The following is a 27,046-nucleotide window of genomic DNA, read 5'->3' as shown; positions in this document are numbered from 1 at the left end:
TAAAGTGTGCTTTGTGATTTAGAATGAAGAATTAAGTTAAAACAATGTAAAAACCAAACAGTTTTACATGAGCAGAATAGAATCAGTTCAGAGTTAGAAAATGCAGTGACTTGACAGTATCCATTACACCAAAGTTACTGCCTGTAGAGGTCACGTAGGCAGTTTGAAAGCCTTTGTTTGAAGTCCGTTGTTACTTGGCTACTTTGGAGAAGAATACATCAAGCTCAAGCACTCATTTGTTTTAATAGATTGTCTGAGGTGTGCAGCACCGCGCTCTTCAGAGACAGTTAAATTATTTTTGCTTTCTTTAGGTGATTCCAACATGGAATATTTCTCCAATTAAGAAGGCAAATGAGGTGAAGGTAAGTGAACTGCTGGGAAATCAGAGACCATCCTGGAGGCACCCTGCTGAGCAAGGAGCCTGTTGGAGGGGTGGAGCAGATGGGTGTCTAGCATTTTGGGAGCATTGGTGATCAGGAGCAGTGCAGACAGGGTGTGCACGGCAGGACAGGGCACTTAACAGTGCACAGAGGGCCCAAAGGAGCTGCTGTCGGGGCAGACAGAACACTGGGAGGTGGTGAGGTGCCGTGGGGATGTCTCTTCTCTGCTGGGTGTTCCAGCTTCCCATGCTGGTACTGCAGCAGCTTCTACCTGGATGAAACTCCTGATAGTGAATGTCACTGCCCAGGCCTCACGCTGTGAGATGCTCCCCCCTGGGACTGCTTTGTACACTGTAGGACTGCCTGGATCTCAGGTTTTTTTCCTGAGCTCTGCCTGCTCCAGCAGATTTATTGTCTGGGCGTAGGCAGGGTTCAGCAGTGAATGGCCATTCACGTGCTAGAAATGTCTCTGAGACAGTTTGTGCTCATGCAGTGTTTCTATCATGTAAATGCCAAATCACTCGTGCCCATTCTTACGCCTTTTCAAACTACTTTGCCAGTCTTACTTTAGTAATTTCTTTAGTTTCTTCAGCCTTTTTCAGTAGTCTCCTTCCTTTCCAAGCTTCAGGGTATTTCCTCAGTTAGAAATCTTTCATCTGACAGTGCACCATTAGAGCGCAGCTCTTTTATCTTGCCTGTAAAAAGCTTTCACCTTTCTTCTGTTCTCTTGCAGCCTCCTCAGTTTGTGGACATTCCTCTTGAGGAAGATGATTCATCTGATGAAGAATACCAGCCTGATGATGAGGATGAGGATGAGACTGCAGAAGAGGTAAATGCAACTTGTACAAAGATCAGTTGTCTTCAGCATGGAGCTGTCTGTGTGTTTGAGGCAGTAGAACGCTTTATTTAACACATGGAAAGTTGTTTCCCAGACCTTCTAGTAATCTTTCTTCAATACTATATTATTCGTTTGGCTAAAAAGAGTCGTTGGAATATTAGTTGAAGCAGTGTTTGTTTGTGGCATGATTGTTCGATTTCATTCTGCATCTTTTACACCGTAGAGCTTGCTGGAAAGTGATGTAGAGAGCACAGCTTCATCTCCACGGGGAGCAAAGCGGTCTAGGACAAGGCGATCATCTGATGAAGAGGGAGGGACCCTCTGCGAGGTAAACTTGCAAGAGAGTTTTTGCTTTCTTCAGAAACAACTCTCAGTCGTTATTCCTAAATTATTAATGCAAAAGCAAAAATACATGTAATTGTTTAAAGTTGTGGTGACATTACAGGTGCTGTGTGGCTTTAGGGGTCCCACTGCAATGGTTCTTGTGTAAGCAGTGAAGTGGAACCCTTGCAGAAAGAGTGCAGTCTAAATTAAACACCAGTGCTTAAATAAAGCACTGGCAAGTGCTCCTCTTCAGATAATGATTATTTTTCTCATTCTTTTTGAGAGGAGTGCAGGAGAATTGATTTCTGTGCTTGGCTTAGAGAAAGCGATTTTGATAAAAGCATAAAGGTGTTTGTGGTGACTGCACTGAAGGAGTGTGTGCAGAGGGATAAGAGCCCAATAGCAGCAGACAGGAATGAGAGAGCAGCTGTGAGAACTGACCACTGACACTGGCTTCAGGGAAAGAGCGATAATGTGTCGATACTTCCACCTTCTATTCACTGTGGGTTTGTTTTGGGGAGGATTGGGGGTGTGCCACAATTACTAGTGTTCGGGTTTATCAGCTCTAGTAACGTGGAGACTAATACTCAATCTCCCAAATGTCTCTTTTTCTGCAAGTATTTTGAATAGTAATTTTATTTGTATTTCCTGAAAATCAAAGTGAGTGTAATATGAAGAATCCTTCTGTGAAGCATTTCTCTCATTCTATTGTGCTAGACTCTCGTCAGGCAGAAAAAGACTTATTCTGTCCTTGGAAATTTATGTTCTAAATAAAACCTTTTAACACAAAGGCCTTTTTAATTAGATGGAGAAGGTTACTGCGCCTGTTGTTAGACATATTAGTGCTGAAGTGGTTCCCATGGGACCTCCACCACCTCCTAAACCAAAGCAAAACAAAGACAGCACGTTCATGGAGAAGCTGCATGCGGTGGACGAAGAATTGGCTTCGAGCCCAGTGTGCATGGATTCTTACCAGGTACTGGTTTGGGGGATGCTGTAACAGTGTGGGTTTAGTTTGAGCAAAGCTTGTTAGAGAAGAGGTAGCTTTCTGGTGTTCTCTTCTGCTACTTTTACTGCATTCTGCTCTCCTTTGTAACTTTAAACAGTAAGTTGGGTCTCTGTGGTGTGTAAGACACTAGCTCGGAGAGAACAGAGGTAGCTGTTTGTAAAGGGCTGGTAGCTGTTTAATGGTTGGACTGAATGATCTTCGAGGTCTTTTCCAACCGAGATGATTCTGTGAAGTGTTCCTTTATTTTTTTTCTATTGTAACTGCGCTTTCTCTTTATTGCTCGTGTGTCTCTCACTGCTGTTGTTTTGACTGTTAAATGATTCTGTGACATTTACATAACTAATGAAAATAGTTTTCCTTTTGAAAGATATCATGTTAGCTTAGCTGGTTTTGCAGGCAAATATACTATTACCACAGTTGGGTTGTGCTTTTCCTTCCCATTTCAGTCCCTGGAAGACAGCCTCATTGCCTTCCGCACCCGGTCCAAGAGGCCACTGAAGGATGTTCCCCTGGGCCAGCTGGAGGCTGAGCTCCGAGCCCCCGACATCACACCTGATATGTACGATCCCAACACTGCAGATGATGAAGAATGGAAAAGGTGGCTTGGGGGGCTCATGAACGACGATGTGGAGAATGAAGGTATGTGACAGATGTGGAGGTTGATGGTGGCATTCACTGGAATTGGGGGTCACGCTGAAAGCCTGGAGCTTTTTCTTCTGATTTTATGAATGATGTTCTTGGCTGCAGCCATCATCGTGTTTAGTAATATGCATGTGTTTTGAATGCTGTCAGCTTTCCTTGTCTTGTGAGGGTTTTTAAACTTCAGGTGTCTCACTTGTAAATATTTGCTAGCCAGCACATGCAGTAATGGGCAACCACAAACCAAGGGGATGTGTTTCAGCCCTTCATCCTGCTGTGTCATGAGCCTGGCAGTGTTGGTACACCTGAATCTGAGGGTGTGGTGCCTGTTGTTAGGGACATGACTTGTTTTGGTAGAAACTATTTTGTTCTTTGAGAAGAAGCAAGAGCAAGCTTTGGGGCTTCAATTTCTTTTGTCCCGAATTTACTGATTGCTTACAGTGTTGTGCAAATTGAATATAAACCACACTAAGTTCAGGTGAAGCTTAGGTCACAGAGAATAGATCCAGCTTTTCTAAGTGGGAATGGCTACAAAGAAGGATGCTAGTAGCTCAGTTTGAAAAGAGGATGGGCTTGATATCTTTCATAAAAAGGAACACACAGTTAATTTGAAGCAGTAGTCCTCACTGTCTTGGTGTCAGGTCAGGCAGTAAATGAAGTGCTTCTGCTCCTGGCAACTGCTTGATCTTGGGACAGGGAAATGACGTTTCAAAACATGCTTCCTATTAGATGAAGCAGATGATGATGATGACCCTGAGTACAACTTCCTGGAAGATCTGGATGAACCAGATACAGAAGACTTCAGAAATGATCGTGCTGTGAGAATTACCAGTAAGTCCTTTGGCAATCCCACCTCCTTTCTTGTTAGGATTAGGAATTAATTTTTGGAAAGTGTATCTTTTGTTGTAAAGATTTTGCAGTGTAGGCTAACTTAAAAAAAACCCAAACCTGTGTACTGACTTGAACAGCTTTTCTGTGCAAAGCTGGCTTTCTGTGAGTGCATGAAAGGATCTAACCAGAGCTGCTGTGCTCAGATGCAGCTTTACTCCGTAGCAAAGACTGAAGAATAATACTTACATTGACAGTACAGTCTGTCATAAAGCTACAGCCAGTTCAGAACTGAATGCTTGCCTTACGACTTGAGTGTAAATAAATTTTCTCCAAGTCCTTACAATCTTTGAGTTAGCTCTTTTCATCTTCAGTAAAGCACACTTGTTTTAGGTCTTATTACAGGTTAACATAACTTTAAATTTAAATTCTGAAAATTAGTTTTTATGTGATATTTCTTAATGAAAAAAGTTTCAGCTGAAGTTTCTTGGAGCCCAGCATTAAAAAAGGATATGATAGCAGGGGCATTTCCTTGGTCCTCTCAGTGCAGGAGGAGAGTTTCCCTTCACGAGAAAGATTCCTTAAATGACTTGATATTGTGACAGGATTGCTCAGTGTTTCTTGGAAAATAGTTCTTCATACTTCTTTTTACTTTTACTTGCAGAAAAGGAAGTCAATGAACTGATGGAGGAGCTGTTTGAGACAGTAAGTGGTAAATTTGATACAGCACTGAAGAACAGGTCCTTCTCAGATCTGACGTGAAATCTCTGAAGCCGTAAAGGGGTGGTCTCTGTAAGAAGCTTTGTGCTGACTTCATGCACAGGCCTCTACCATAAAAGTGTAATTTTTAGCCTTGGGAAGGAACATATATAGGAATTTCCTTAAGTCCTTGCAGAGGTGAATGTCTGTGCTAAGAGGATCGTCATGGGCTTTATTAGCTAACGACATCTGGTAGTAGATGTTCTGCTTGAGCTTTCTATTCCTGACTGTTGCTACACATTTGCTGTCAGTTCCAGGATGAGATGGGTTTCTCAAACATGGAAGATGAAGGTCCAGAAGATGAAGATAATGTGACAGAGTCACGGCCGAATTTTAATACACCACAGGCACTAAGGTAGGATCATTTGGTTATGGTTGTAAAATTAAAAATAACAACTCTGCTGTGATAAAAAGCCTGTGGTTACCTGCAGCTGTCCTGTGCCATCCACCAAAGAGGTAATGCCTTTTCAGCACTGGCCACTGTTTAGAAAGCTCTGAGCCGTTTTTATTTATGAGATTGAGCACTTGACCTTCTTTTTTCTGCCTGCCACCTTTGACTTTACTAATTGTGGTATGTCTGAAGAAGATGATGAACAACAGCAGTGAAAATGTAACTGTTCAGAAAGACAGCAAGAACGTCTGCACTAAACAATTGGTGTCATAGCTGAAAGCAGCCAAGGTCTTTCAGAATGATCTATTCCAACAAGCCAGCATCTCTTGGAGGATTCTGTTCCTGCCTCTTTCATCTCCATGCTGCATATACTGTCCCTGTGTATTTAAATTGTGTTTATTTCTGAGTTCCATCCACATATCCCCCCCCTTATTAGACTAATTCTTCTGAAAAAATTGTATCATTACCTGTTAAGTCACTCACTTCAGCTGTTAAATTAACAGTAGTTGGTGGGGCAGGATGTTGCATGGCTGGCAATGATACCTCAAAGCAGCGGGTAAAGAAGCTACTGGGGTGTTGCTGCATATTGATCAGAGGTCACTAGGGCCTGTGCAAGGAAGGTCCCAGCCCCAGAGCAATAGCCACTCTAGCTCTTAATTCTTGTACTTTGCACTGTGGTGATGGCTGATCTGAAATAGTTTCAGAAAAATAATAGTTTTCTTGGCTTTTTTTATTGTTAAAGGGAGGGGTGAAGTTCACTTGCTGCCCTTAAATATTTTTTTTTGATGACAAATACTTGGGTTTGACCAACTGTGTCACCTTATCTTTTAAGTAAATAGCCTGGGTGTTAATGGTGGCCTTTTCTAAGGAAAAAGGCATAAGATAGCTGAGGCCTAGGTCTGAAATGACTGTAAAGTTTGGAAATTGGCTTTTTTTGGTTTTTTTGGTCAGGGTTATACTTGAAACAGTGCCTTGAAGAGGAAAGGGTTTAAAGCATTTCTGTCTAGGTAATAATGCTGCTCTGTTTCACCACTTCTGGAAACTGGCTAAAGGTGAACTGTGGCATGAATGGTGTCTCCTTGTTTATGGGGCAGATCAGCTCAAGATGAAGCTGTATCTGTTTGGGAAAGGAGCTAAAATGAAGGCTGGAGTTTCTTGATACTCTCTCTGGCGTGAGCAGTACCAGAGGGGAGTGCAGCAATTCTTAAACCAGCTACAGACTAAAAGCAGGGAAACTTTATGCTCTTGTATTATTCGTATGCATTTCTCTTTGATAATGGCTAGTTGTATTCATTTAATTTTCAGCTGGGTAGTTCTCCCACTTGTTTCTTCTCCAGTTTTGTCTCTATACAGGATTCTTAAAGTTGTTTTGTGGCAAAATACCCATTTGCTAGGTTTATTGTTTTTATGATACCTTGCATTGAAAGCATCATGGAACAACTTGTATCTGACTTCAGGGCTGTTATAGAAGTGAAGCTGATAACTAGCAGAAATGAGTGTTAACTGGTGTAGCTAAAATAAAAGGTTTGTTGTAGAGCAGAGGGTAGCTGAAGCTGGTTTTGAAAGAAGAGTAGTATGTACATCCTCTTTTCTGCTACTGGAGTAGTTCTTACTGTAGTATCAGCAGGTGGAGTACTCTGCATAAATATAAAATATTTACTATAATATTAATTATTATTAATATAAAATGCCACCCATAATACCTTGGGTTCAGACCTTGCCTGGTGATAGAAGTTAAATAGGATTGGTTTCTAGGTTATGATAGATCCTGACTGCTGTTGAGAGTATCTGAGCACTTGAGTGGAACACCCATGGGGTATATTTGGGAATGGTGGACAAGACTGTTAACTGTTCTTGGAATAAACAGTTGAAGCATTTCATCCCAGAACTCCAACAGTGCTGTGGTAGATGAAAAGATTTGTGTATAAGCCAAAGGTATAAATAACTTTTTTCAGGTTGAAGTATACTGTCAAAGTGTTGAGTAGTACAGGAGGGATAGTTCTTAAACCGTGTGTCCCAGATACAGAGTGAAATATTCTAAATAAATGTGAATGGTTACTAAATCATATGCTTATTATATTTTGGTCTGCCTGATCACAAACAGATTTGAAGAGCCTCTGGCCAATTTACTGAATGAACAACACCGGACAGTGAAGGAACAACTTGAGCAGTTGAGAATGAAAAAGTCCTCAATCAAGCCACCCCAAGAGATAGAAAAATCAAAACCTCAGAATGAGAAGCCTCTCCAGAGCCTTGTTCTGGACAGTATGCAAAGAAAGAGGCTCCAGCAGCAAATGCAGCAGGTAATAAAATGTTATCTGGTCTGACCTAATGAATATTTGCCGTGTAGTGCGGGGGGCAGGGAAAGTCCATGGTACAGCAAGCGCTTTGGTGTTCTTCCGTGAAGAAATTAATTGAAAAAGCTACGCTTGGAGCTTTAATAGGTGATGTTTACATGCCTGATTCCACATTGAAAGACAAGTTGAATTGAATGTGCGAAGTAGAGCTGACTTAGCATCTGTATTGTTCTCATGTGAGGTAGCTGCCTTGGCCGTGTTTGAATTCTGTCAAAATTCTCTGTTTTCACCAACTTCTTTATTATTTTCTAAGAACATTTTTCTTGATGTAGCTTGGATTTTTTTTTTTCCTCTTCCCACCATGCAAAACTGTAGAAATTCAGTTTGAACATTTGAAAAGCTGTCAGCAGCGTAGATGAGAAGCTGTACTTAAGAAAATTTTTTCCACGTCCATACAAAGTTCAAGAGGACTTTTCAAAATTTGAAAGGATTGAAAGGACAAAATGCACTGGTCTTGTGTGAAGTTGATACAAGTCCTGCTGAGTAGTCGTTTCTCACTCTGTATCCATCATATGGTGCTTTGTCTTGGTCTGTGGCAGTGAGGGAAGGACACAGACCTCTCAAACACAAGCTGAAGAGATCTTGCATTAGGCGTGTAGAGTAGGTGACTTCAATTTTTCAGCTGCAAAGCAAGATGTAGGATGTTTGTGTGCATGTGGGGAGTTCCAATGGCTGAAGTCATTGTTTCTGAAGTGTTTAGTTAGAAAAAAAATACTCTTTCTGTATTGTTCATTGTGGTATTTGGCACAAAAGCTGGGAAAGTGCCCTAAGACTTAAACAGATGACGTGTTCAGAGTCTGTGTAATAAACTTCCTGCCAGTGGATATTAAAGTTTTCTCTCAGTTTTCTATTGCTTAAAAGGCTTTTTGTAGTCAGAACGTGATTTTTGGGGTGCTCAGGAGATACTTCTTGTGCCTCTATACTTATGCTTTCCAGTTTCTTGGATTTCTGATAGACTGAAAAAACCCATTTGTCTGATTTTATTCTTCAAGCATGTTCAGCTTCTGACTCAAATCCATCTTCTCGCAAGTTCCAACCCTGCTCTAAGTTCAGAGGCCAGTACTACCAGGATGTTTTTGGTAAGGACATGGCTAAAATCAGAGCTACATGAATTTTAATGATTGCTGGTCACTGGAGATATTTAGAGAGCTTAATTTATTTAATTGATCCTATCAAATTCAGAGATACTACCACTCAATAAAGGAACAGTGTTGTCAGCCTGCTATGAACATGCCCAGTACTTGGAGAAATCATTCATACTGTGCTGACTGATAACAGCGCTTTGGATTGGCATGCCTTTGGGTTTTTTTAATTGTTTTCTTGGAAATACTGAAAGTTAAAAGTAAATACAGTTTCTGTAATTAGTAAACACTGTGACCTTGAAAGTTTCTGGAAAGTGGGGGAATTAAAAACCATCAATTTGTCTGATTGTTCCTAAATTTGTAATGCTGAAAAAGAAGACCTGTAACAGTCTACTTTTTTTAATTCTGCCTGTTGCTTCACTAGCTTTTATTTTTTTGCATTATTGCATCACATCTATTTGTTCTTTACCTTCCATTTGAAGGCATATTTTTTTGATCTTGGTGTTTGACCTTGCAGAGTGAACTCGGTAACTTTGCTCGAAGCTCTACGCTCCTTCGTCAGTCCTTCAGTCCCAAGTTTCAAACAATGTTCCAGCCATGTAACTTGAAGGGAGCACTGCAGCTCATTGAGGATTTTCATGCCCAAGTCCAGGTTGACTGGAGCCCTCGCAAAGCCGTGAAAAAGAGTGGTATGGATTTGAAGGGATTTTTTGGAAGCAGTATGGATTTGAAGGTTGGGAAAGCATTTACAGTAGTGGGAGTTACTTCATGCTGTGCATCCTTTAGATGAGATACGGTTCAGACTGCTTTTTGGAATTATTTAAATTTTGTGAGGTATTTTTAGATAAAACCATTCACTTTATCAACTGCCTTTTTTGCTTCTTAAGTTTGCAGTGTAGTAAAGCATCTTACATGAGCTGTTGACTTCTGTTTGACATCATAATCCTGCCATTTATTGTTCTGCAGATGACGTTTTGAGCTGCAGAAGTCCATCAAGGAACTATGAAACTGGAAATAATTCTTCCAGATGTGTTGGTTAACACACATCAAGGAAATACTCCCTTCGAGTATTTTAGTGAAAGAAAAAAAGCTGCAAACTGTTAGTTTCAAATATTTGGTTTGTGATTTTTCTACTACCTAGAGAGTGAACTCACTTGAAATAAACAGAGCTTTTTTTAAAACATGTTTTTTCATTATAGAACAAAAGAAAAGATGAAGGGGGAAAGTAATTTTAAAATTTACTGATGTAATTTAAGGGCAAAAACTAGGAAATATGCAAATTCTAAAAATGAGGGAGAAAGTCTTTTTGCATGAAAGAAGTAAAAGGAACAATGTTTTCAAGAAGTCAATTGTGAGAAACATTATTTTCCGTGTATACATCTATCCATATATGTTATTTTTTTTCACAGCCAATGAATTTCCATGTTTGCCAAAGCAAGTGGCTTGGATTTTGGCAACAAGGAGAGTCTTCATGTATCCAGAGTTACTGCCAATATGTTCCTTGAAAGCAAACCCTCCCCGGGACAAGATTATCTTCACCAAGGCAGAGGACAAGTAGGTGCTTGGAATCATTGAGTAAAACACATACAAATGAGACTCCTTTATTAAGGAGAATTTCTAGGCTGTAGGCTTTGTGGATATCTGTGTACTGTGCAGCTCCACATCCAAATAGCAATCTGCCAAATCTGCCATACAGTCTGAAAGACTTTTTTCTTTTCTCTTCCTTTATTTTCAGTTTATTAGCTTTAGGTTTGAAACATTTTGAAGGGACAGAGTTTCCAAAGCCCTTGATCAGCAAGTATCTCTTGCCAACAAAAACTGCCCACCAGCTTACAGTCCGAATCAAGAATCTCAATATGAATCGAGCCCCTGATAATATCATCAGAGTAAGTGATGTGTTGAGAGTATGGTTTGGTATTTTTCAGGTTTGTGTGTCTGGTCGGTTTGTTATACGAGCAGAGATGTGCTGTTTGCTCCGCAGACCTTGCTGTTTACATACTGACACTTCCTTAAAAGAAAATGTCATCTTTTTATTAGCAATGAGGATTTCTTCAAAAAGATCTTATCCTCTGTACTTTGCAAGTACGTACTTTACTATTTTGACTCTTTAGAGCCCAGCACTTGCAGACCTAGTACAAATGTGGCTTCAGTAATCCTGGCAAATTCATACACACAAACTTTGAGTAGTGAAGCTAAAACAAAAGTGCTGCCTCCAGTCAGGCTGAAGGTCCAGCTGGCCAAATATCCTGTCCTCAAAGCTAATGGCCACTGCTGAAGAGAGATTAAGAACCAGAAACACTTAAGGATGCCTGCACATCTGCTAGAACTTGCTTGCTTTCAAGAGAAACCAAGATTCAGCCTTTATTATTTTTTTTTACAGTTTCTGTGGGTAGTGCCTTATTAAAGTAGCAGTGATGAGAATCGCTCTGTTCACGTGAACGCTTTTACGGAGCACAGTCCTTACCCTACATCCTAGCAGGTATTGGACAGGTGATCTGACCACAGTTCTCTTGCATTCTCTCCTGTCTCCACAATAGTACTATAAAAAGACAAAACAGTTGCCCATTCTGTTCAAGTGCTGTGAGGAAATCCAGCCTAATGAGTGGAAGCCACCTGTGGAGAGAGAAGAACATCGCCTGCCATTTTGGTTAAAGGTAGTTGCTGCTATTCTTCATCCAGCATGTGGGTTTTTTTATTGTTTGCTTGGTTTCGGGTTTTTTTGGTGTGTTGGTTTTTTTTTCCTTCCCTTTTCTGTCCAGCCTAGGTCTGGAGTGAGTTCTTTGATTAGCCTACAGCTCTGAAGTCAAAAGGTAGTCTGATTATATTGCATGGGAGCCTGTGTTGTCCTGACTCTAGTAAAGGAGCAGTAGTATGTAGCAACCTGAAGGATTAGACACTAATCCTGGTGCTTGGCTGCCCGACTGCAGTACAGCATTGAAGTTATTGCGGGCGTAGTGCTTGTTGTCACATCCTTGTTTTACTGCATGGGTGTATATCTAATGTCTCTGGTTTGATATGTTGATTTTGTTCTTTAGCTTTGTTAATCTGTTAATCAAGATAGCTTGAGCCTCACTTTAGGGCTAGCAGCGTTACAATCTTTTCTGCTTTATTACAGCCATGAGAGAGGGTGTGTTCTTCCCCCCTTAAAACCTCACCTTCTGAGAGGAAAGAAGAAAGCTGGGGGCTTGGGTTGGGGTTTTTCAAGGTGATCTTCACCTACAGGCTGTTATTTTTGTTATACTGAAATGTCTCATGCTTCATAAGGATTCTCTCTCTGAGACTTTGCACAAGTAGGGGGCATAGTGACCGTGCTGCGGGTTGGTCAAGGAGGTCTGAGGAAAGAATTAGACTCAAATGCCATGAAATCCAGTTCTCTTAATCACTCATATTTCATTGTTAGTGAAGCTTCCTTCCCACAAAAATCTTGTATTTACTAAAGAAACCTTTATAAAGTGATTCAGTTCCATTGTTTCTTTCAGGCTCTCAGATTCTTTTGAAGAGCTTGGAGTAAAACTCATGAATATAAAATAATATACAATAAGTACAAAGTAATATAGAGTAGTATAAAGTAAATAAAAACTGCTTTACATTTAGAAGCAAGTTACTGTCTGTCAGCTTCTGTGGTGCTGTTTGAAGGTGGTAATAGAGGAGCAGCCTGTGGATGGGACTAATAAACTCTTGTTCCCTTTAGGCCAGCTTGCCCTCCATTCAGGGGGAATTGAAGCAATTAGCAGAAGATGCCAGGGAGATGCCAGGTTCACCTGATGCAGAATCTGTCTTTTTGGGGACAGGAAAGGAAACTCCAGACACAGAATGTGATGAAAAATATCCTTTACTCATGCCAAAGGGACTTGTACTGACCCTGAAGCCCCTCGCCAATCGATTCTCTCGGAGGGCCTGGAGGAGGCAGAGGTCTTCTGCTCTGAAGCCTGTCCTCATTCGGCCGAGTCCCTGTCTGCAGCCCAGTGCCAACACTATTAACATCCAGAAAACTGTGAAGCTGTCCCAGTCAGAAGCTCCTCCCAGCAAAGTTATGGTTCAGATTCCTCGGCTAATCCAGCCAGCTACAGTGATGCAGACGGTGCCAGGAGTGCAGCCTTTGAATGTTCCAGCAGTGGTGGGAAGTGGGGATGCCTTGGAATTCCAGAACGTGCTCTCCACTTCACATTCAGACTCCAGACAAGCTTTCTCAGCTGCTGTACCACCAGCTCTAGTCTCAAATCCAGTAACTTTTCAGCCAAAATTGATGTTGCCAGCTTTGGCCGGAACAAAAATACGCAAACCTTGTGTTCGTAAGGGATACCAAAGGAAGAAGGGGACAAAATCTGCCCCACTGATAAAGACGTCACCTTTGATTCAGCCATCACCTGTCATCCTTACAGTACCTGCCACCACAGTGAAAGTGGTTAACATAGGCAATGGTTGCAATATGATCCAGCCCATAAATACAACAGTTGGTAGAGGCACTCAGGCAATCCCAGTTACAACCTTACTGGTAAATCCATCCACTTTCCCATGTCCCTTAAATCAGCCTCTAGTGACTTCTTCCATCCCTTCGTTGATAGTCTCTCCTAACCCAGTTAGTCTTTCTGCAGCATCTGTGGGTGAAAATGAAGAACAGCTGAATCTGGTTCCTTCCTGCCCTGCTGGAAACAACAAAAATACCCACCCCACGGTGGAGCCCAAGGTCGAACCCCCGGAGTTGTACATTTCATCCTCTGCTGTCTCCCCCAAGGAGGAGTGTAGTACAAATCCTGGCACTTCAACTAATGCCAGTCAGGAAAATAAGAGTGATTGCTGTAGCTGGACAGTGGTAGAAGGAGATGAGAGCACTTCAGAGCCATTGTCTGTGGAGCTCCTGCCTCATTTAGAAGATCCAGATGAAACAGTGAAAATTGAGCCTGAAGATTCAAATGATGCTGCCAAGGAAGTAAATCCAGTACAGAAAAGGGATATTTTATGTGCTGAAGTGAAGGAGGAATTCATGCTGGATCTTGGCCAGGAGCTGAACATGGAGGCTGCGTGTTCATGTTCAAATGACCCAAAAGAAGCTAAAAAGGAGCATACTTCATGTGACGAGAAGGGAGAAGAACAACAACGAGCTGTGCAGTCATCTCCCCATGGGGAACAGCAGATGGATGCAAGTGTTGTTGCTGGACCCCCTGTAAGCAGTGAGTCTCCAAAGAATCTTTCTTATACAGCAGATGTTGAGGCAGAATTCAGTAGTCCACTAGGAAGACCAGAGGATTCATCCAGTATAGATGGCCAGTCTGTTGGGACACCAGCTGGCCCTGAAGCTGGAGGAGAGAGAGAAGGACAAGAAGAGGAGGAAGATGATGACTTTGATGATTTTACACAAGATGAGGATGAAGAAATGTCATCAGCCTCAGAAGAATCTATTCTTTCAGTGCCAGAGCTTCAGGTAAAAGCAAACAGAACTTTAACAAACTTGCATCAGTGTCCTGAAACACCCTAGTGGGGTCAGGGCAAATCACAATTTGAATCCAATTGGGAAGCTGGACTGTTAGCTATGTAATAATGGCATGGTATTGTGTTGTTTTACACAGAAATTGGACACCATGTTGTTCTGAGATTTTAAGTCGAAGCCAAAGGAGTGTCTTGCAAACATGCAGATTCAAAATCTGCTGAGTTACAAGGACTTCCTCAACTTGAGGCTGTTCTTTAATAAAAAGTACTTTAAGGGAAAATTATTTTCCAGGTCACAATTCCAGCAAGCCTATAAGAACCAAGATCATCATTAAGGAATTCTGTCTAGCTTAAGGGGTTTATAAGTGGCAGATTCTGAAACTTAATTTTTTGCATGATAAAATAGTTCTGATTGTTGTTGAATTTTGTCCCTTCAGTAGAATCCTCTGGTTGGTCAGATGTTGATCTGTGAAATTGGCTGTTAGAATTATGGGAGAGGGAGCTAGTTGCTGAATGGCCTTAAAACAAATACTAAAAGAAAACAATGTGACGCTTTGTTGTTGCTTTCTAAGGAGACAATGGAAAAACTTACTTGGCTTGCAACCGAGAGACGTTTAAGCCAAGAAGGAGATTCTGAAGAAGAGAATTCCCAGGAAGAGAACTCTGAGCCTGAGGAAGAGGAAGAGGAGGAGGGGGAAGGAATAGAGAGTTTACAGAAAGATGATGAAATATCTGGAGATGTATCAGAGGAACCTAAATCTGCCTTCACATTGACAAAGGCAGCCCCACAGGTGGAAGCCCACAGAACGACAGCAGGTGAGTTCGGGGGGGTTTGTTTTGACACAGCACAGGAGGATATAAGCTGCTCTCTGCATTAAAAGCAGAACAGTGAGGAAACTGTATCTGGGTTTAATTTCAATTAGTGTATCTGAGCTTAGTGATGCTTTCCAGCTGGCAATTAAATTTTACAACACTGTCACAGTTCTGTAAAGACTGTTCTTACCATGCGTGTGAACTGAGGGGTGTTTTAGTCCATGTAATGCATTTATGCTTCAAAAATTTGCAGGTGTAGGGTTTGTGGTTTGTCAGCTCATACCCAATGCCTGTGTGAGAACAATATTAAATAGTCAAATCTTTGCTAAATTGAATTTTATTATAAGATCATGTTGGGGGAAAATAAGTGACACCAAATAATACCTTAACAGAATCTGACAAGTGGTGGATGAATTTGAGCGGTGAATTTCGAGGGGGTGGATCTCAGCCCTTTAGTCCAACAGATTCCTAATGTAAAGGCATAAAAATGTCAATGTAGCAACTCTTAGCACACTCTTTCATTCCCTGTTGTGTGACACCAGTTATTAATCTGTGATGTTAACTCTATTCATGTAAATAATAAGCTAAAATAATAATCTGCAAGTGTTAACCACCAGCTCTGATGCTCGTGCTGTATCTCCGTTACCCACGATGGTTTCCTTTGCCCTGGGTATCAGTAGCTGTATCTGTTGTTTCACAGTAGATTGCTGGCTGAGTCACAGCTAGGATGGGTTTGTTGCTGTATTCAGAGATTTTTCCAGTCAGATGCTATAAAAATAAACCAGCCAATTTAAAATACGTTAGCCAGCCTGACTAGTGAACAGTATCTTGCTCATACACTTACAGGAGAGCATAAACAGTTAACTCATCACTGACTCTGAAAACCTACTTTTCTATTGCAACGTCAGTCTAGAAGAATATGAGGGATGTATGAAGTACCTGTACAACTTGCTTTGTGCTTCTTCACAGGAGAAAACATGAAAGCTCCTGGGAAGAGCAGGAGCTCCCACAGAACCAGAAATAAGAGGGGACGGGCTCGTGCTAGCAAAGATACATCTAAGCTGCTCCTCTTGTATGATGAAGACATCCTGGAGAGAGATCCCCTGCGGGAACAGAAGGATCTGGCATTTGCACAAGCCTATCTGACCAGGGTAAGCCAGAGCAGTCTGCAGCCCAGAAATGGGAACATCATGAGGCCTCTAATGGGGTTCATGCCTGAGCCATGTAACCCAGTTCCAACTGGGCACGCTGGATCTGGTTGGGAATGGAGTTCTCTTTCTTCATAGCACCCCATGTAGTGGTCCTTTACCACTACTAATGAGTTTTCATGGTATTGCTCTCCCTCTTCCCTCCCCTGTCCCCCCCGAGGGAGCTGGGGGGTGAGTTGAGGGGCTGGGGGGGTGCTTGGCTGCTGGCTGCAGTCAATCCACAGCACTGAGCCTCTTTTAATTTCAGAATTCCATGGTCTTGGATTTTGGTTCCCTTCTCTCTTGTGAGCAGTTCAGATTTATCTTTTAAAAAAGAGACTGGCTGGCTCAAAACTGGAAGCACTGTGGAAATTCTGAGTAGCAAGAGATCAAGGATTACTAAATTCACTTGTTTTCTTCCTGGATGTTATGTAGTCCTGTAAAAATCTGTTGCTTTCTTCAGGTGCGTGAAGCCTTGCAGCATGTTCCTGGAAAGTATGAAGACTTCCTTCGTGTTATCTATGAGTTTGAGATTAGCACGGACAAGCAAACAGCTGTGGATCTCTATTCCACTTTACAGAAACTGTTGCATGACTGGCCACAGTTGCTCACCGATTTTGCTGCCTTTCTTTTACCAGAACAAGCTTTGGAGTGTGGACTGGTAGGTAGAATGAAAAGGAGGAGACCCAATTTTAAGCAGACAGCGTCAATGCTTGTGGGAGTGAAAGAATAATGAATTCTTCCTAGGGCAAGCAAGGTAGACAGCTGGTAAATCATTTGCTTACCTTGCTGTTTTATTAATCAGAATTGAAAAGTCTAGTGTTTGTTTTAAGTCTCATTCTAAGTGTTACTGTGGAGGATCAGCCTTTCCCAGTTACATTGCAGAACCTGCCTGCAGAGACAACACTGCAGATACAGCAAGTGGAACAGTTCCCTTGTCTCACAAATCAGCCTCCCACTTTGTAAGGTAGAGGGTTTCACCTGTGACATTCTGGATTTTCCTATCTTGTGTGCGTATGGTTGAAGCAAAACTTCACAGCTCACGTAAGTATCGATTATAGAAATGGATGTCAGTACAAATGCAAAATGAATAGTGAGACAGGCGTTCTGTAGCTTGCTGAACACAGCTAGAGATGCTTGCAAATATATTCCTGAACATGAGGGGTGAATCTTTTTCTTTTGGTCAGTTTGAAGAGCAGCAAGCGTTTGAAAAAAGCCGGAAGTTCCTCAGGCAGCTGGAGATTTGTTTTGCTGAAAATCCTGCCCACCATCAAAAGATCATCAAAGTTCTGCAGAGTTGTGCAGACTGCCTCCCCCAGGAGATTGCAGAGGTAATCGGGCATCCAGGTACCTCCTTTCTCTCAGAACCCTTGAGAATGCAATTAGCTGGCCTGCTTCACTCTTCCCCTGTGCTGCTCCTCGAGAGCACGAGAGTTTATCAAGTGTGATCTCCCCTGCGGGGTGTGGTAGAGAATTGAAGCTGCCTCTTCAAGAGGCTTTACAATTAAATGGCCTGTGTGTCTCCTCCCTCCTACCTCTGCCGAGCTTTTATTACCTTGCAGGTGAAATTTTAGCTTAGTGCCTCCTACAGGTCAGCCTAGAATTTTGGAGGGATATATTTTTATGCTGATTCAATAGCTGGATGTGGAATGATCTCAAAATATTTATGAAGTAATACCAATGCAAGCATGAACTTCCATGCTGGAGGTCTAATATGCCTTGATGTTCCACTTGCTTTGAAAAATCCTTCTGAAAAGAATGTGACGGCATGGAATGAAACACTTACTTTCTCTGGATTTCTCTCTTTCAGCTGAAGACCCAAATGTGGCAACTGTTGAAAGGACATGACCACTTGCAGGACGAGTTCTCTGTTTTCTTTGATCACTTGCGGCCCTCAGCCAGCCGCATGGGAGATTTTGAGGAGATCAACTGGACAGAAGAGAAGGAATATGAGGTGGAGCAATCTTCTCCCCAAGACCAGAAAAGATAAAAGCAGAGATACTAGACATGTTCAAACTTAAAGAATTAATAAAAGAATAATGTTTGAACGTTAATAAGACTTAAACAGAAAATTGAGGCTGCATTTTCAGAGAGAGGGAAGTAGCAGGGGGAGATAGCTGTTGGTGGACTGAAGTAAACTTTTTTAAAGTTTTAAAATTCTCAAATTTTTTTAGAGCATTTGTATCTCTTCTAATATAATTGAACTTCTCATGTCCTGGAACTGAGCTCATTATTGAGAAATTGTAGAGAAAAATAAGTTGGGTCTGCTGAAGAGCTGTCATGATAGAGCTGTTCTTGTGTGTTTCTTTTTTTGTAGTTTGATGGGTTTGAAGAAGTGTCTCTGCCAGATGTAGAAGAGGAGGATGAACCACCCAAGATGCACACAGCTTCAAAAAATAAAAAGCGGAAAGAGATCGGAGGCCACAACAATGACAAGGTGGGCCTGGGGTGTCCCATGTCTGGACTCTGAGCAAATGCATGCCCATGAGGGTAAATGTGTGTTCTCGAGAGACATGACAATAGCCTAAAAAGATGTGAAGAAAGGGGATTGAAATGTGTCTGTTGTGCTCTGCTTGCTAGCAGCGTAACGGTGTTTGTTCTCTGGGTGTGTGCAGAGGGCCGCTCTGCCCCTCCCGGCTCACTCTGGGGGTGACACACGCACACACACCCCCCGTCGCGTTGTTACCCTGCACGTGTGTCAGCTGGAGTATGTCTGTTTCCAGGAGGTCGAGTGGGTAGATGGGATGAAGGAATGTTCATGTTCCTGCCATGAAGGCACTAGCGATCTCAAGCTAAAGAAAAGCAAAAGGAGGACCTGCAGCCATTGTAGTAGTAAGGTTAGTTGATAGGCCAAGTCACTGGAGTGGTGAGTGGAATGTAGAGCTCTGCCAAGAGTCCCCCCGTGTCCAGCCTCGGGCCTCGTGTCTCCAAAATAACGTGCTGAGGGAGAATGTAAATCAAAAGATGAGCAGTAGCATCGCCCTCTTCAAAGCTCAGACCACACTGCCTGGCCTTCCCCCGTCTATCTCCTGCTCACTCTCTACTGCCCCTCCTTGCTGTGCTAAATAGTGTTAATTTTGATGTTCTCTTGAGTTAAGAATAAGCTTTTCTTCGTGGAAGATGCTTGTGTGGCCACTATGTTGAAAGAACCATACCTGTTGATAAGAAAAAAGATTCAGCTTTCTAACTGCAAATGTATTGCCAAACCGAAGCCTTTGTTAGGGGCAAGGGGTCCTTTGGGTGCGAAGGCTGACGTGTTGGGTTTGGACTGATACACCACATCTGTAACTGTCTGCCTGTCTATTGATCTGCAGGTGTGTGAAAACAAATTTTATAAAAACAAAGATTCTCATGAGCTGACTGCAAGCCTTGTTCAACAAGAATCAAGTCCCCCGCCTGAAGGGAAGGATTCTGGAATGTCGAAGGAGCCTGCAGAAGAAAGCCTGGACAACAGAGATGAGGGAGAGGATGTCCAGAGCAGAACAAAAACCGTGTCTAGGAAAGGGGACTCTCTGGCTTCAGGTGTGTGAAAGTCTTGTGTACAGACAGGTACATCATTCATCCTCAGACTGGTTCACACGGATGACAATAGGCATAGGGCTTTCTGATGCACATTTACTGAGATAATGAGAACTTCTAATCTTCTTTCTTTTTTTTTTTTTTCCCCTTGTGTTCATCCACTCTGGATGCTCTAAACATACAGATGTCTAGAGCATTCTCTTCAAATAAAGCTTTTCTGGCTAGAGAAATACTCCCCCCTTTTCAGAGTGATTGGTCCATTTAAGCTTCTCTTGCTAGCGTGCTAATCCCATTCCTGGTACTACCAGGTCATGATGCTGGGATTTTTTTTTTTCTAGTTTTCATTTTAGCACAAAAATTCAAAATCACCATCTCTCTAATCTTCTTTTAAATGATCTCTTTCATGTTACATGTGTTTCCCTCAGTCTGGTGCAGACAAGAGGAAACATGATTGTTGCAGGATAAACCTGAAAGCGATCTCTTCCCTCTTTCACTAACTGTGTCTGAGTTAATGCTGCTGTTGGAGACAAGGCCCAGGTTTAAACACAGTGGTTTAAATGTAATGCAACTTGATGCCTAGTTAATAGTGGGTCTAAATCAGGTGCCACACGCAGAAATTTCTGTTTCCTGTGAAAATTTTGTTCTGCGCAAGGCACTGAAGCTTTTGCACCTGTTCATCACTTCACACAGCAGCTGGTTGTAGTAACCCACAGTGGTGAAGAAAATTGTGGCTGCAGAGTTGCCTCCTTTCAAGTACAGGATGGATAAAGTGCAGATAGAATCACAAAGCTGCTCTCAAACTGTGTTCTCACAGCATTATGCTCTCGAATAATTTTTTAAAAAAATCTTAAATGAATAAAGCCTCCAGAAATTTTTCTTAATAACAGCTAGTCTAAACTTGTTTGGGTTTCTTACCAGGATCTCAGCTGGAAGGAAAGATTGTCTCCAGCAGACATGCATCTTCTGAAAAAGCTGCACTGCCTGATAATCAGGTTCAAGAAGCAGGTGTCAGTGTTGTGAATGCTGCAGGGGACAGCGACTCCTCTATCACTGGCCCCAGATGGACACCTCTGCAAAAAGCTACTCTGAAACTACCTCAAGAAACCAAAGACTGCCCTTGCACTGTGGGGAGTGAGGGGCTAAACCAGCATCAGGGAACTGCAGGTGCTTCCCTTGGGCTGAGCAGAGATCTGCTGCTGTCTTCCCGTTCTGCTACAGCAAAAGGTTTAACGGGGCCCAGTTCCTCTTCTGCAAAGAGTTTATGTCAGACTGAAGGGCTTCATTCTGATGCCTCAGATAAGCTCGCTGGGTTTGGTCATGCTTCAAAATCAGTGAAAGAATTTGAGGGACCACCTTTATCTCTGGAAGGAAAAGCTGAAGCAAAGCAGGGTTGGATAACCCCAGGTAGAAAACCAGCACTGGGTAAAAGCTGCAGCTCACAGTCCCCTGATAATTACATTTTGGAAACAGATGATACGGGCTGCACTGGAAACTTTCCTGAGAACAGATTAAAGTCAAATGCAAACAACCGCTTCCAGATGCATCAGCACCCTGAGCAGCTGGAATACAGAGTGGTTACTGCCTCCCTGGGGCAAAAGGAAGAGGAGCAGCAGCAGCAACAGCGAGTCACAGAAGCAACTGTGTGTGCCAAGAACAGCAAAGTCAGCTCGACGGGGGAGAAGGTTGTCCTCTGGACCAGGTATATCTGCCTGAACTACACTGTGCATCCTTCGTGCGTTCAGTATTTGGCTTCAGCTTTCGTGTTATGGAATATCCTGTAGTTTAATTTTGTATTGCCATTTTCTAATGTCTTCTGCCCCCCTCCCTTTGAATAGTTACTGAATCCCACAATCATTCCAGTTGGAAAAGCCCCTCAGGATCAGCAAGTCCAACCCTCAGCCCGACTCTACAGAGCTCTCCCCTACCCCACATCCCCCACAGCTCATCCCAACGGCCCTGAACCCCCCCCAGGGATGGGGACTCCCCCCTCCCCGGGCAGCCTGTTCCACTCTCTGACCACTCTTGCTGGGAAACATTTTCTCCTCCTGCCCAGCCTGACCCTCCCCTGGGGCAGTTTCCAGCCGTTCCCTCTTGTCCTGTCCCTGATCCCCTGGGAGCAGAGCCCAGCCCCGGCCTCTCTGCAATGTCCTGTCAGGAGCTGCAGAGAGGGATGAGGGCTCCCCTCAGCCTCCTCCTCCTCACACTCAACACTCCCGGCTCCTTCCCTGTCTCCTCACAGGATTTATTCTCCAGGCCCTTCCCCAGCCTCGTTGTCCTCCTCTGCCCTTGCTCCAGCCCCTCGATCTCTCTCGCATTGAGATGCCCAAACCTGGACACAACCCTCCAGGTGTGGCCTCACCAGTGCCGAGCACAGGGGGACTGTCACCTCCCTGCTCCTGCTGGTCACACTATTGCTGATACACGCCAGGATGCCGTTGGCTTTCTTGGCCACCCGGGCACACTGCTGGCTCCTGTTCAGCTGCTTGTCACTGAGAACCCCCAGATCCTTCTCTCCCAGACAGCTCCAGCCACCCCTCCCTGAGCTGCCATGTTTCCTCTAACCATGGTCTGTCACAGCCATCTCGGTCCTGTGAGAAATAGTCTGCTCGTGGTGATGTTATTACTGTAGAACTTCTTCTTCAAAAAGCTTAAAACCAGTCTAAATTACAGCTCTGCTTGGCGCTCTGTCTTGTGGCTGGTGGTGGTAGCAGCAGTGAGGGGACGAGCCTGCAGGCCTCGCTCTGTGGCCGTTGTCCTTACCCAGGAACAGGCCTCTGGTGCTCGAAGTGTGGCAACAGTTGTTCTCAGCTGCTGCCACGGCTGCTGTCCTGTTTTGCAGGGAGGCTGACAGAGTCATCCTGACCACCTGCCAGGAGAAAGGAGCCCACCTGGAAACCTTCCATGCCATCTCGCAGAAACTGGGCAACAAGACGGCCAGTGAGGTGAGGGGTTTGGGTCAGAAAGGGCATCTGCGACGGGGGAGAGGAGGGAGGGGTGGTTTGCTGTCATATAGTCTCACAAACTTAATTTGATGCTGCATCAGAGAAAAATAATTCTAAATTGCAATTAAAAAACCTGAACAAATCTCCATGTCTTCTAGTGGAGCCAAAAATCACGACTGCCACGGTGTTTTTTACGGTATTACCATTGAGACTCTAGCGTTGTACTTGGTCGCAGAATTGTTCCAGTGAGTGCTGCTTGGGGTCCAGCCTTCTACTTCAGTACAAGGGAGCTGCAGGGTTTTGTCCTTTAACCTTCCCACATCACTGCTCAGAAATCTTCCTAAACTGCCATTTTTTTCCCCTGCAAGTTAGTAGAATGTAACTGTTCTTCCAAAGAAAACAGAACCCAGTGCTTTCTTCATTTCTCCCCCTTTATGACTGAATCTTGCTTAAAATGTGACTGTGGGTTTAATGTAAAAGTACAAACCACCCTGAACTTTGTAATATGAAATTTCCATTTGCCACCACCTTTAGGTCATTAAGTCATCCTGGATTCCCCTTGTTCTTCAGGTATCCCACAGGTTCAGAGAGCTGATGAGGCTGTTTCATACATCCTGTGATGGGAGCTCTGAAGATGAGGAGGATGCAACCAGTACCAGTAACACAGACCAGCTGTCAGATAAAGATCTTCTGCTTTCTGAGGAAGAACCTGATGACTAAGGTTTTTCTGGCTTGATAAGCTACTGACTGCATTGGAAGGAGAGTTGTTTGCCAGTTTGCTGCTAGACAGGTGCTGTGGATAAAGGAAAAATGTTTGCACAGGTACTAAAGATAGCCTTTTTTTTTTTTTTTTTGTGGTTCACTTCCTGCTACACTTCTGACAAGCTGTGCTTCTCAACCTGTATGAAACTAAAGGAATGAAGGAAGGGGGTAGGGTGGTAACATTCTCTAGAAACCCACCTGGGGAGCTGACAGTGACATGACAGAAGTGATGCTTGTGGACGCTGACCTCACTCCGTGGTGAAGACTGGGCCACCAGCCTTTGAGAGGAACATGTAAATATTGTACCATAAAGTGTCTGTTTTCATGTGGAACAAACACATGGGTTTTTTTGTAAGTTTTTTTTTTCCCCTTGTGTTGATTGTACGTGGGAAAGTTACAATCTGAATTCTGTATTTATTGTGTGGTCTTATTCTAACAGGCAGAAGAAATCCACTTTGCAGAGTTTTAAAAAAAAAAACCCAAACATCCAAAACCAGCCCCCCAAAAGCAGCATTCCTCCTTTATAAAACAACTGCAAGTAGCTGGAGGACTTTAAGCCAGCCTTTGTAACAGGATTTTGATGAAATGAAAAGAAAATACCATCTTTAAAGCCATTCCCTTTATTTTGAAAGTGATCTTAAAGATATTCTTACTTCCAGTATCTCTAGTAATAAAGGTGAGTTAGTCTGAATCTGCTTCATCTTCAGATTCATCTGCTTCAAACCCCGTTTCATAGCACTGGGCTAAAGTCCTCAGCTCCTGCAAGGCCTCCTGGAAGTCCTCGTGCTCGACCCCAGCAGAGAAGAAGCTGGGCCAGCGCCGCACGTCGGCCTGGTGCAGGTCCTGGTGCAGGCTGCGGAGGAGCGTGCGCAGGGTGGGCGAGGACTGCAGGCCCGCCAGGACAGGGATGCTCTCCACTGCTGCAGGGACAACAGCTTTGTTCAAACACACCCAGAAGCTTGTTTCACAAGCAGTTGTTTTACTTGAACTCAGTGTAGCATAAGAGTTGCTTAACACCCATCAGTTTTTTGCCCTACAAACACCCAGAAGTGTGGGTTCTGTGTTTTGGTTTTGGTTTTGTTTGGTTTTTTTTTAAATAATTCTTTACCTTTGCTAGACCCTCCTGCCCCCATGTCTCTTTCTGTTGCAAAGTTTAAGGGGCACTTGTTACCTGCTGAGGAATAACTGGGAGGTTTGTCCTGGAGGAAGCCTTGTCTGGTAAGAAGAGGAGAAAAAAACTGGGGGTAGGGAGGAAGGGTGTGACATGGCTGCTCGAGCACGTGGGATGTGCTGTAAGGAAGAAGGTGAATAACGTTACCGGAAACTTGTTCTACCTTCAGTTTCTAGTTAGTGTTCCCTGGTCAAAAAAGAAAAAGACTGTTACCAACCTGAATGCCCCAGGAAACAGAGTGTGTAAGTAATGCTGGAGAACCTGCTCCGTGCTCTCACAAGCGTGGAGGGGAGAAGGGGGCTGCTTTCCTGGACAGCTGCAAAGACAATTCATAGTTTTCAAGGTAACTTGACTGAAAATGTCAGTGACTCAGCTGCTTTGTTTTGCTGTTAGTAGCACGGAACTGGTTGAATAACTAGACTTTTTTTTTTTCCCTTTTCCATTCAGCTGACACTCCTAATAGGAGGATTGTAACACTCGTAAGAAATCCTTGCTGTTGAGAGTGCCAGAGGACTGGAAGGAGAAGTGCAGTTCAAATGCTGATTACCTGCTGTGACTTTCTTTGCAAACTCCTCGTAGCACAACAGACTGAGCAAAACAGCAGCTGACCTTTTGCTCCCTGCATGAAGACAGAAGCTTCCAGGGCACGTCCTGCTGGTAGGCATGTAAAGTATCGGGGAGCGAGCAGCCACGTAGGGCAGGAAAGGGAAGAGAAGCCCACGCAGCCACAACCTACGAGTCAGAGAGGGGGAGACAAACCACTGTCCCGAACACGCTCCCCAGCTCCTGCCCTGTGTGGAGGGAGGTAGAACCACAGCTCCTGCCTCCAGTGTGAGTCCAGGCAGAGCTGAGAGGAGCAGAAGCTGCTTGTTCTCTGCCCTGACCTTTCTCCCTGAGAAGTTGAGCGTTTCAGCGAGGTGCATCATGGAGCCCTGAGAGGAGCAGAGCCGGTACGGAGCAGTGAGGGTGTCGAGCGCGGCTGCCAGGATTGCGCTGCTGTGGTAGGGCAGCGAGGCCTGGGGAGGGAAACAAAGGGCAGAGTTACAGGACAAACTTAAGCATGTTGTAAATTGTGCTTTTATAGAGGTCGTGTTTAACAGTTCTTCCAGGTTTTGGATAAGCAAGTCAGCTGTGTGCTAACACATGATCTGTTGCCAGTTCCATGTCTGAGCACTAAAGCTGCTGGAGTTACACACTCCACACATGAAGAATAATGCAGTGAGGCTTTTTTTTTTCAGTGCTGAAAGTGAAGGCAGTACACCAACAGAAAGACCGCAAAAAAGGAAACGTGTTAAAAGCATGAAAAACCTATGGGAACAAAAAGTTGGCAGTTAAGTCTCTGCTAACAGTGAAAAAGCAGGAACAAAAAGTCTCTTCTGCTTAGCAGAACACCGTAATGAAAAAACACTGCTAAAAATACACTAACTGCAGAAAACACTTCCAGAGAGTGGTGGAAGCCAGCCAAGGCAGGTGTGGTTCTAGCTCAGCTGCTCTGGGGTACGTACATCGTAGTTTATGTACGGGAAGGTGAGGGGAGGTTGGGGCCTGATTCCGAGACTCCCACTGAGCGACAGGGGACAGAAGAGGGAGCTGTGGCTGGAGAGGTGGACGATTCCTAGCGCTGTGTTCATCAGTCTGTAAAAGTTCTTCTGGTGATCCTGGGGTGGAAAAAAAAAACAATCTCAAAGATGCAACAAGAAACAAGTCTAATCCCAGTTGGGTCTGGAAGCATCCCTGGTTCTTGTTTTTCCCTGTTGTTTACTTACTCCCATGTTACTCAGGACTGGAGTTAAGCCCCAAGTCAGGATTCCTTTTCCTGAATACTCATCGTAGAGCAGTTCTGTCACCTTGGCACCAACTCCAGAGAATCCATCGTGTAGGTCACAGAGGACTTGAAATCCCTGTGTAAAATGATGGCAGCGTCTGAGATTCGGCTTAAGCCCAAGCGGAAAGTTTCCTCAAAGAAAAGGGAGTTTGGCTTAAGCTGCCCAACCTGCAGATAATCACACTCTTCAACATAGAAGTGCAACCGATCTTCCAACTCCTCTAGGCAGCTGGGATCCTGCAGCAGCCTTTCACCTTGTCCAAAGGCTTCTAGGCAACCACACTCCCTGAGGAAAAAATAAAAGAATCAACTTTTTTCACCCCTATCTCCTTAATTTTGCCTTTATGGAAAAATTAAGATTCCATTCTGGACAGCAGGTTCTGAACCAAAGCTTGAGGCCGTACCCATCGTGCATGTACTGTCGGATGACGTAGATGCTCTTGGGGTGCAGGCGCACGCTGAGGAAATCGGACCAGACCTGGGTGCTGCTGCCCGAGGGCCCGGCGGGTCGGGCGGGGGCAGGAGCTGCGCCTGGAACGAGGGAGAGGAGCAGAGCAAAGATCTCTTCAACTCTCAACATCCCCTTGGATAAGGAAAACAAAACCCGCTTTTTCCCTCATCCCGTTTCTTAGCCTATTTCTGTGCGCAGAAAACTCTTTATCCCGGTTTTCCTCCTGCCCCCGGGCGGGCTCGCTGACCCCCTCGGAACGGACCGAACCAGAACGCGCCGCCCCGCACCTCGGACCGAAGCGCCGGAGCTTCCCTTCCCCGCGGCGGACGCGTCCTCCTAGGG

General features: G+C 43.8%; 2 protein-coding genes across 3 annotated transcripts in view; one reads left to right on the top strand and one right to left on the bottom strand.

Annotated features, from left to right (window-relative positions):
• Positions 1-23,758, top strand: part of GON4L (gon-4 like) — a 26,767-nt gene extending 3,009 nt beyond the window's left edge. Inside the window, exons 5-30 of one of the 2 annotated variants that reach the window (XM_026863944.1) lie at positions 312-362; positions 1,114-1,209; positions 1,442-1,546; positions 2,348-2,518; positions 2,998-3,190; positions 3,920-4,021; positions 4,683-4,723; positions 5,029-5,132; positions 7,273-7,471; positions 8,518-8,604; positions 9,125-9,296; positions 10,017-10,161; positions 10,343-10,493; positions 11,145-11,261; positions 12,299-14,029; positions 14,607-14,850; positions 15,817-15,998; positions 16,498-16,695; positions 17,222-17,365; positions 17,845-17,988; positions 18,352-18,471; positions 18,758-18,871; positions 19,349-19,556; positions 20,472-21,252; positions 22,393-22,495; positions 23,066-23,758. In XM_026863944.1, the coding sequence (XP_026719745.1) occupies positions 312-362; positions 1,114-1,209; positions 1,442-1,546; positions 2,348-2,518; positions 2,998-3,190; positions 3,920-4,021; positions 4,683-4,723; positions 5,029-5,132; positions 7,273-7,471; positions 8,518-8,604; positions 9,125-9,296; positions 10,017-10,161; positions 10,343-10,493; positions 11,145-11,261; positions 12,299-14,029; positions 14,607-14,850; positions 15,817-15,998; positions 16,498-16,695; positions 17,222-17,365; positions 17,845-17,988; positions 18,352-18,471; positions 18,758-18,871; positions 19,349-19,556; positions 20,472-21,252; positions 22,393-22,495; positions 23,066-23,215 (5,853 nt within the window). In that variant the 3' untranslated portion in view covers positions 23,216-23,758. The remainder of the gene's footprint in view (positions 1-311; positions 363-1,113; positions 1,210-1,441; positions 1,547-2,347; positions 2,519-2,997; positions 3,191-3,919; positions 4,022-4,682; positions 4,724-5,028; positions 5,133-7,272; positions 7,472-8,517; positions 8,605-9,124; positions 9,297-10,016; positions 10,162-10,342; positions 10,494-11,144; positions 11,262-12,298; positions 14,030-14,606; positions 14,851-15,816; positions 15,999-16,497; positions 16,696-17,221; positions 17,366-17,844; positions 17,989-18,351; positions 18,472-18,757; positions 18,872-19,348; positions 19,557-20,471; positions 21,253-22,392; positions 22,496-23,065) is intronic. The other variant, XM_026863945.1, reaches the window with a different exon arrangement.
• Positions 23,318-26,952, bottom strand: MSTO1 (misato 1, mitochondrial distribution and morphology regulator). Its single transcript, XM_026863946.1, has 9 exons — positions 26,658-26,952; positions 26,422-26,539; positions 26,195-26,329; positions 25,934-26,086; positions 25,313-25,444; positions 24,976-25,160; positions 24,646-24,744; positions 24,429-24,547; positions 23,318-24,177 (listed from the first exon to the last, which is right to left on the bottom strand). Exons 1-9 carry the CDS (start codon positions 26,831-26,833, stop codon positions 23,939-23,941), a joined length of 1,356 nt encoding a protein of 451 aa, XP_026719747.1. The 5' UTR covers positions 26,834-26,952; the 3' UTR covers positions 23,318-23,938.
• Between the last annotated feature and the right edge of the window lie 94 nt (positions 26,953-27,046).

This window comes from Athene cunicularia (assembly GCF_003259725.1).
Source record: "Athene cunicularia isolate RWA chromosome 25 unlocalized genomic scaffold, athCun1 chr25_part1, whole genome shotgun sequence".
Lineage (NCBI taxonomy): Eukaryota > Metazoa > Chordata > Aves > Strigiformes > Strigidae > Athene > Athene cunicularia.
Note: the sequence above shows the minus strand (reverse complement) of the source record. Positions and strands in the feature narration are given on the sequence as shown.

What these genes read in the sequence shown, in the direction of transcription:
- MSTO1 (XM_026863946.1), bottom strand. Translation starts at nt 26,833, where the DNA reads ATGTTGAGAGTTGAAGAGATCTTTGCTCTGCTCCTCTCCCTCGTTCCA. An exon ending in CGACAGTACATGCACGATGG is followed by an intron (nt 26,540 to 26,657) that starts GTACGGCCTCAA and finishes TTTTTTCCTCAG; the next exon opens with GGAGTGTGGTTGCCTAGAAG. An exon ending in TGCAAAGAAAGTCACAGCAG is followed by an intron (nt 24,745 to 24,975) that starts GTAATCAGCATT and finishes TTGTCTTTGCAG; the next exon opens with CTGTCCAGGAAAGCAGCCCC.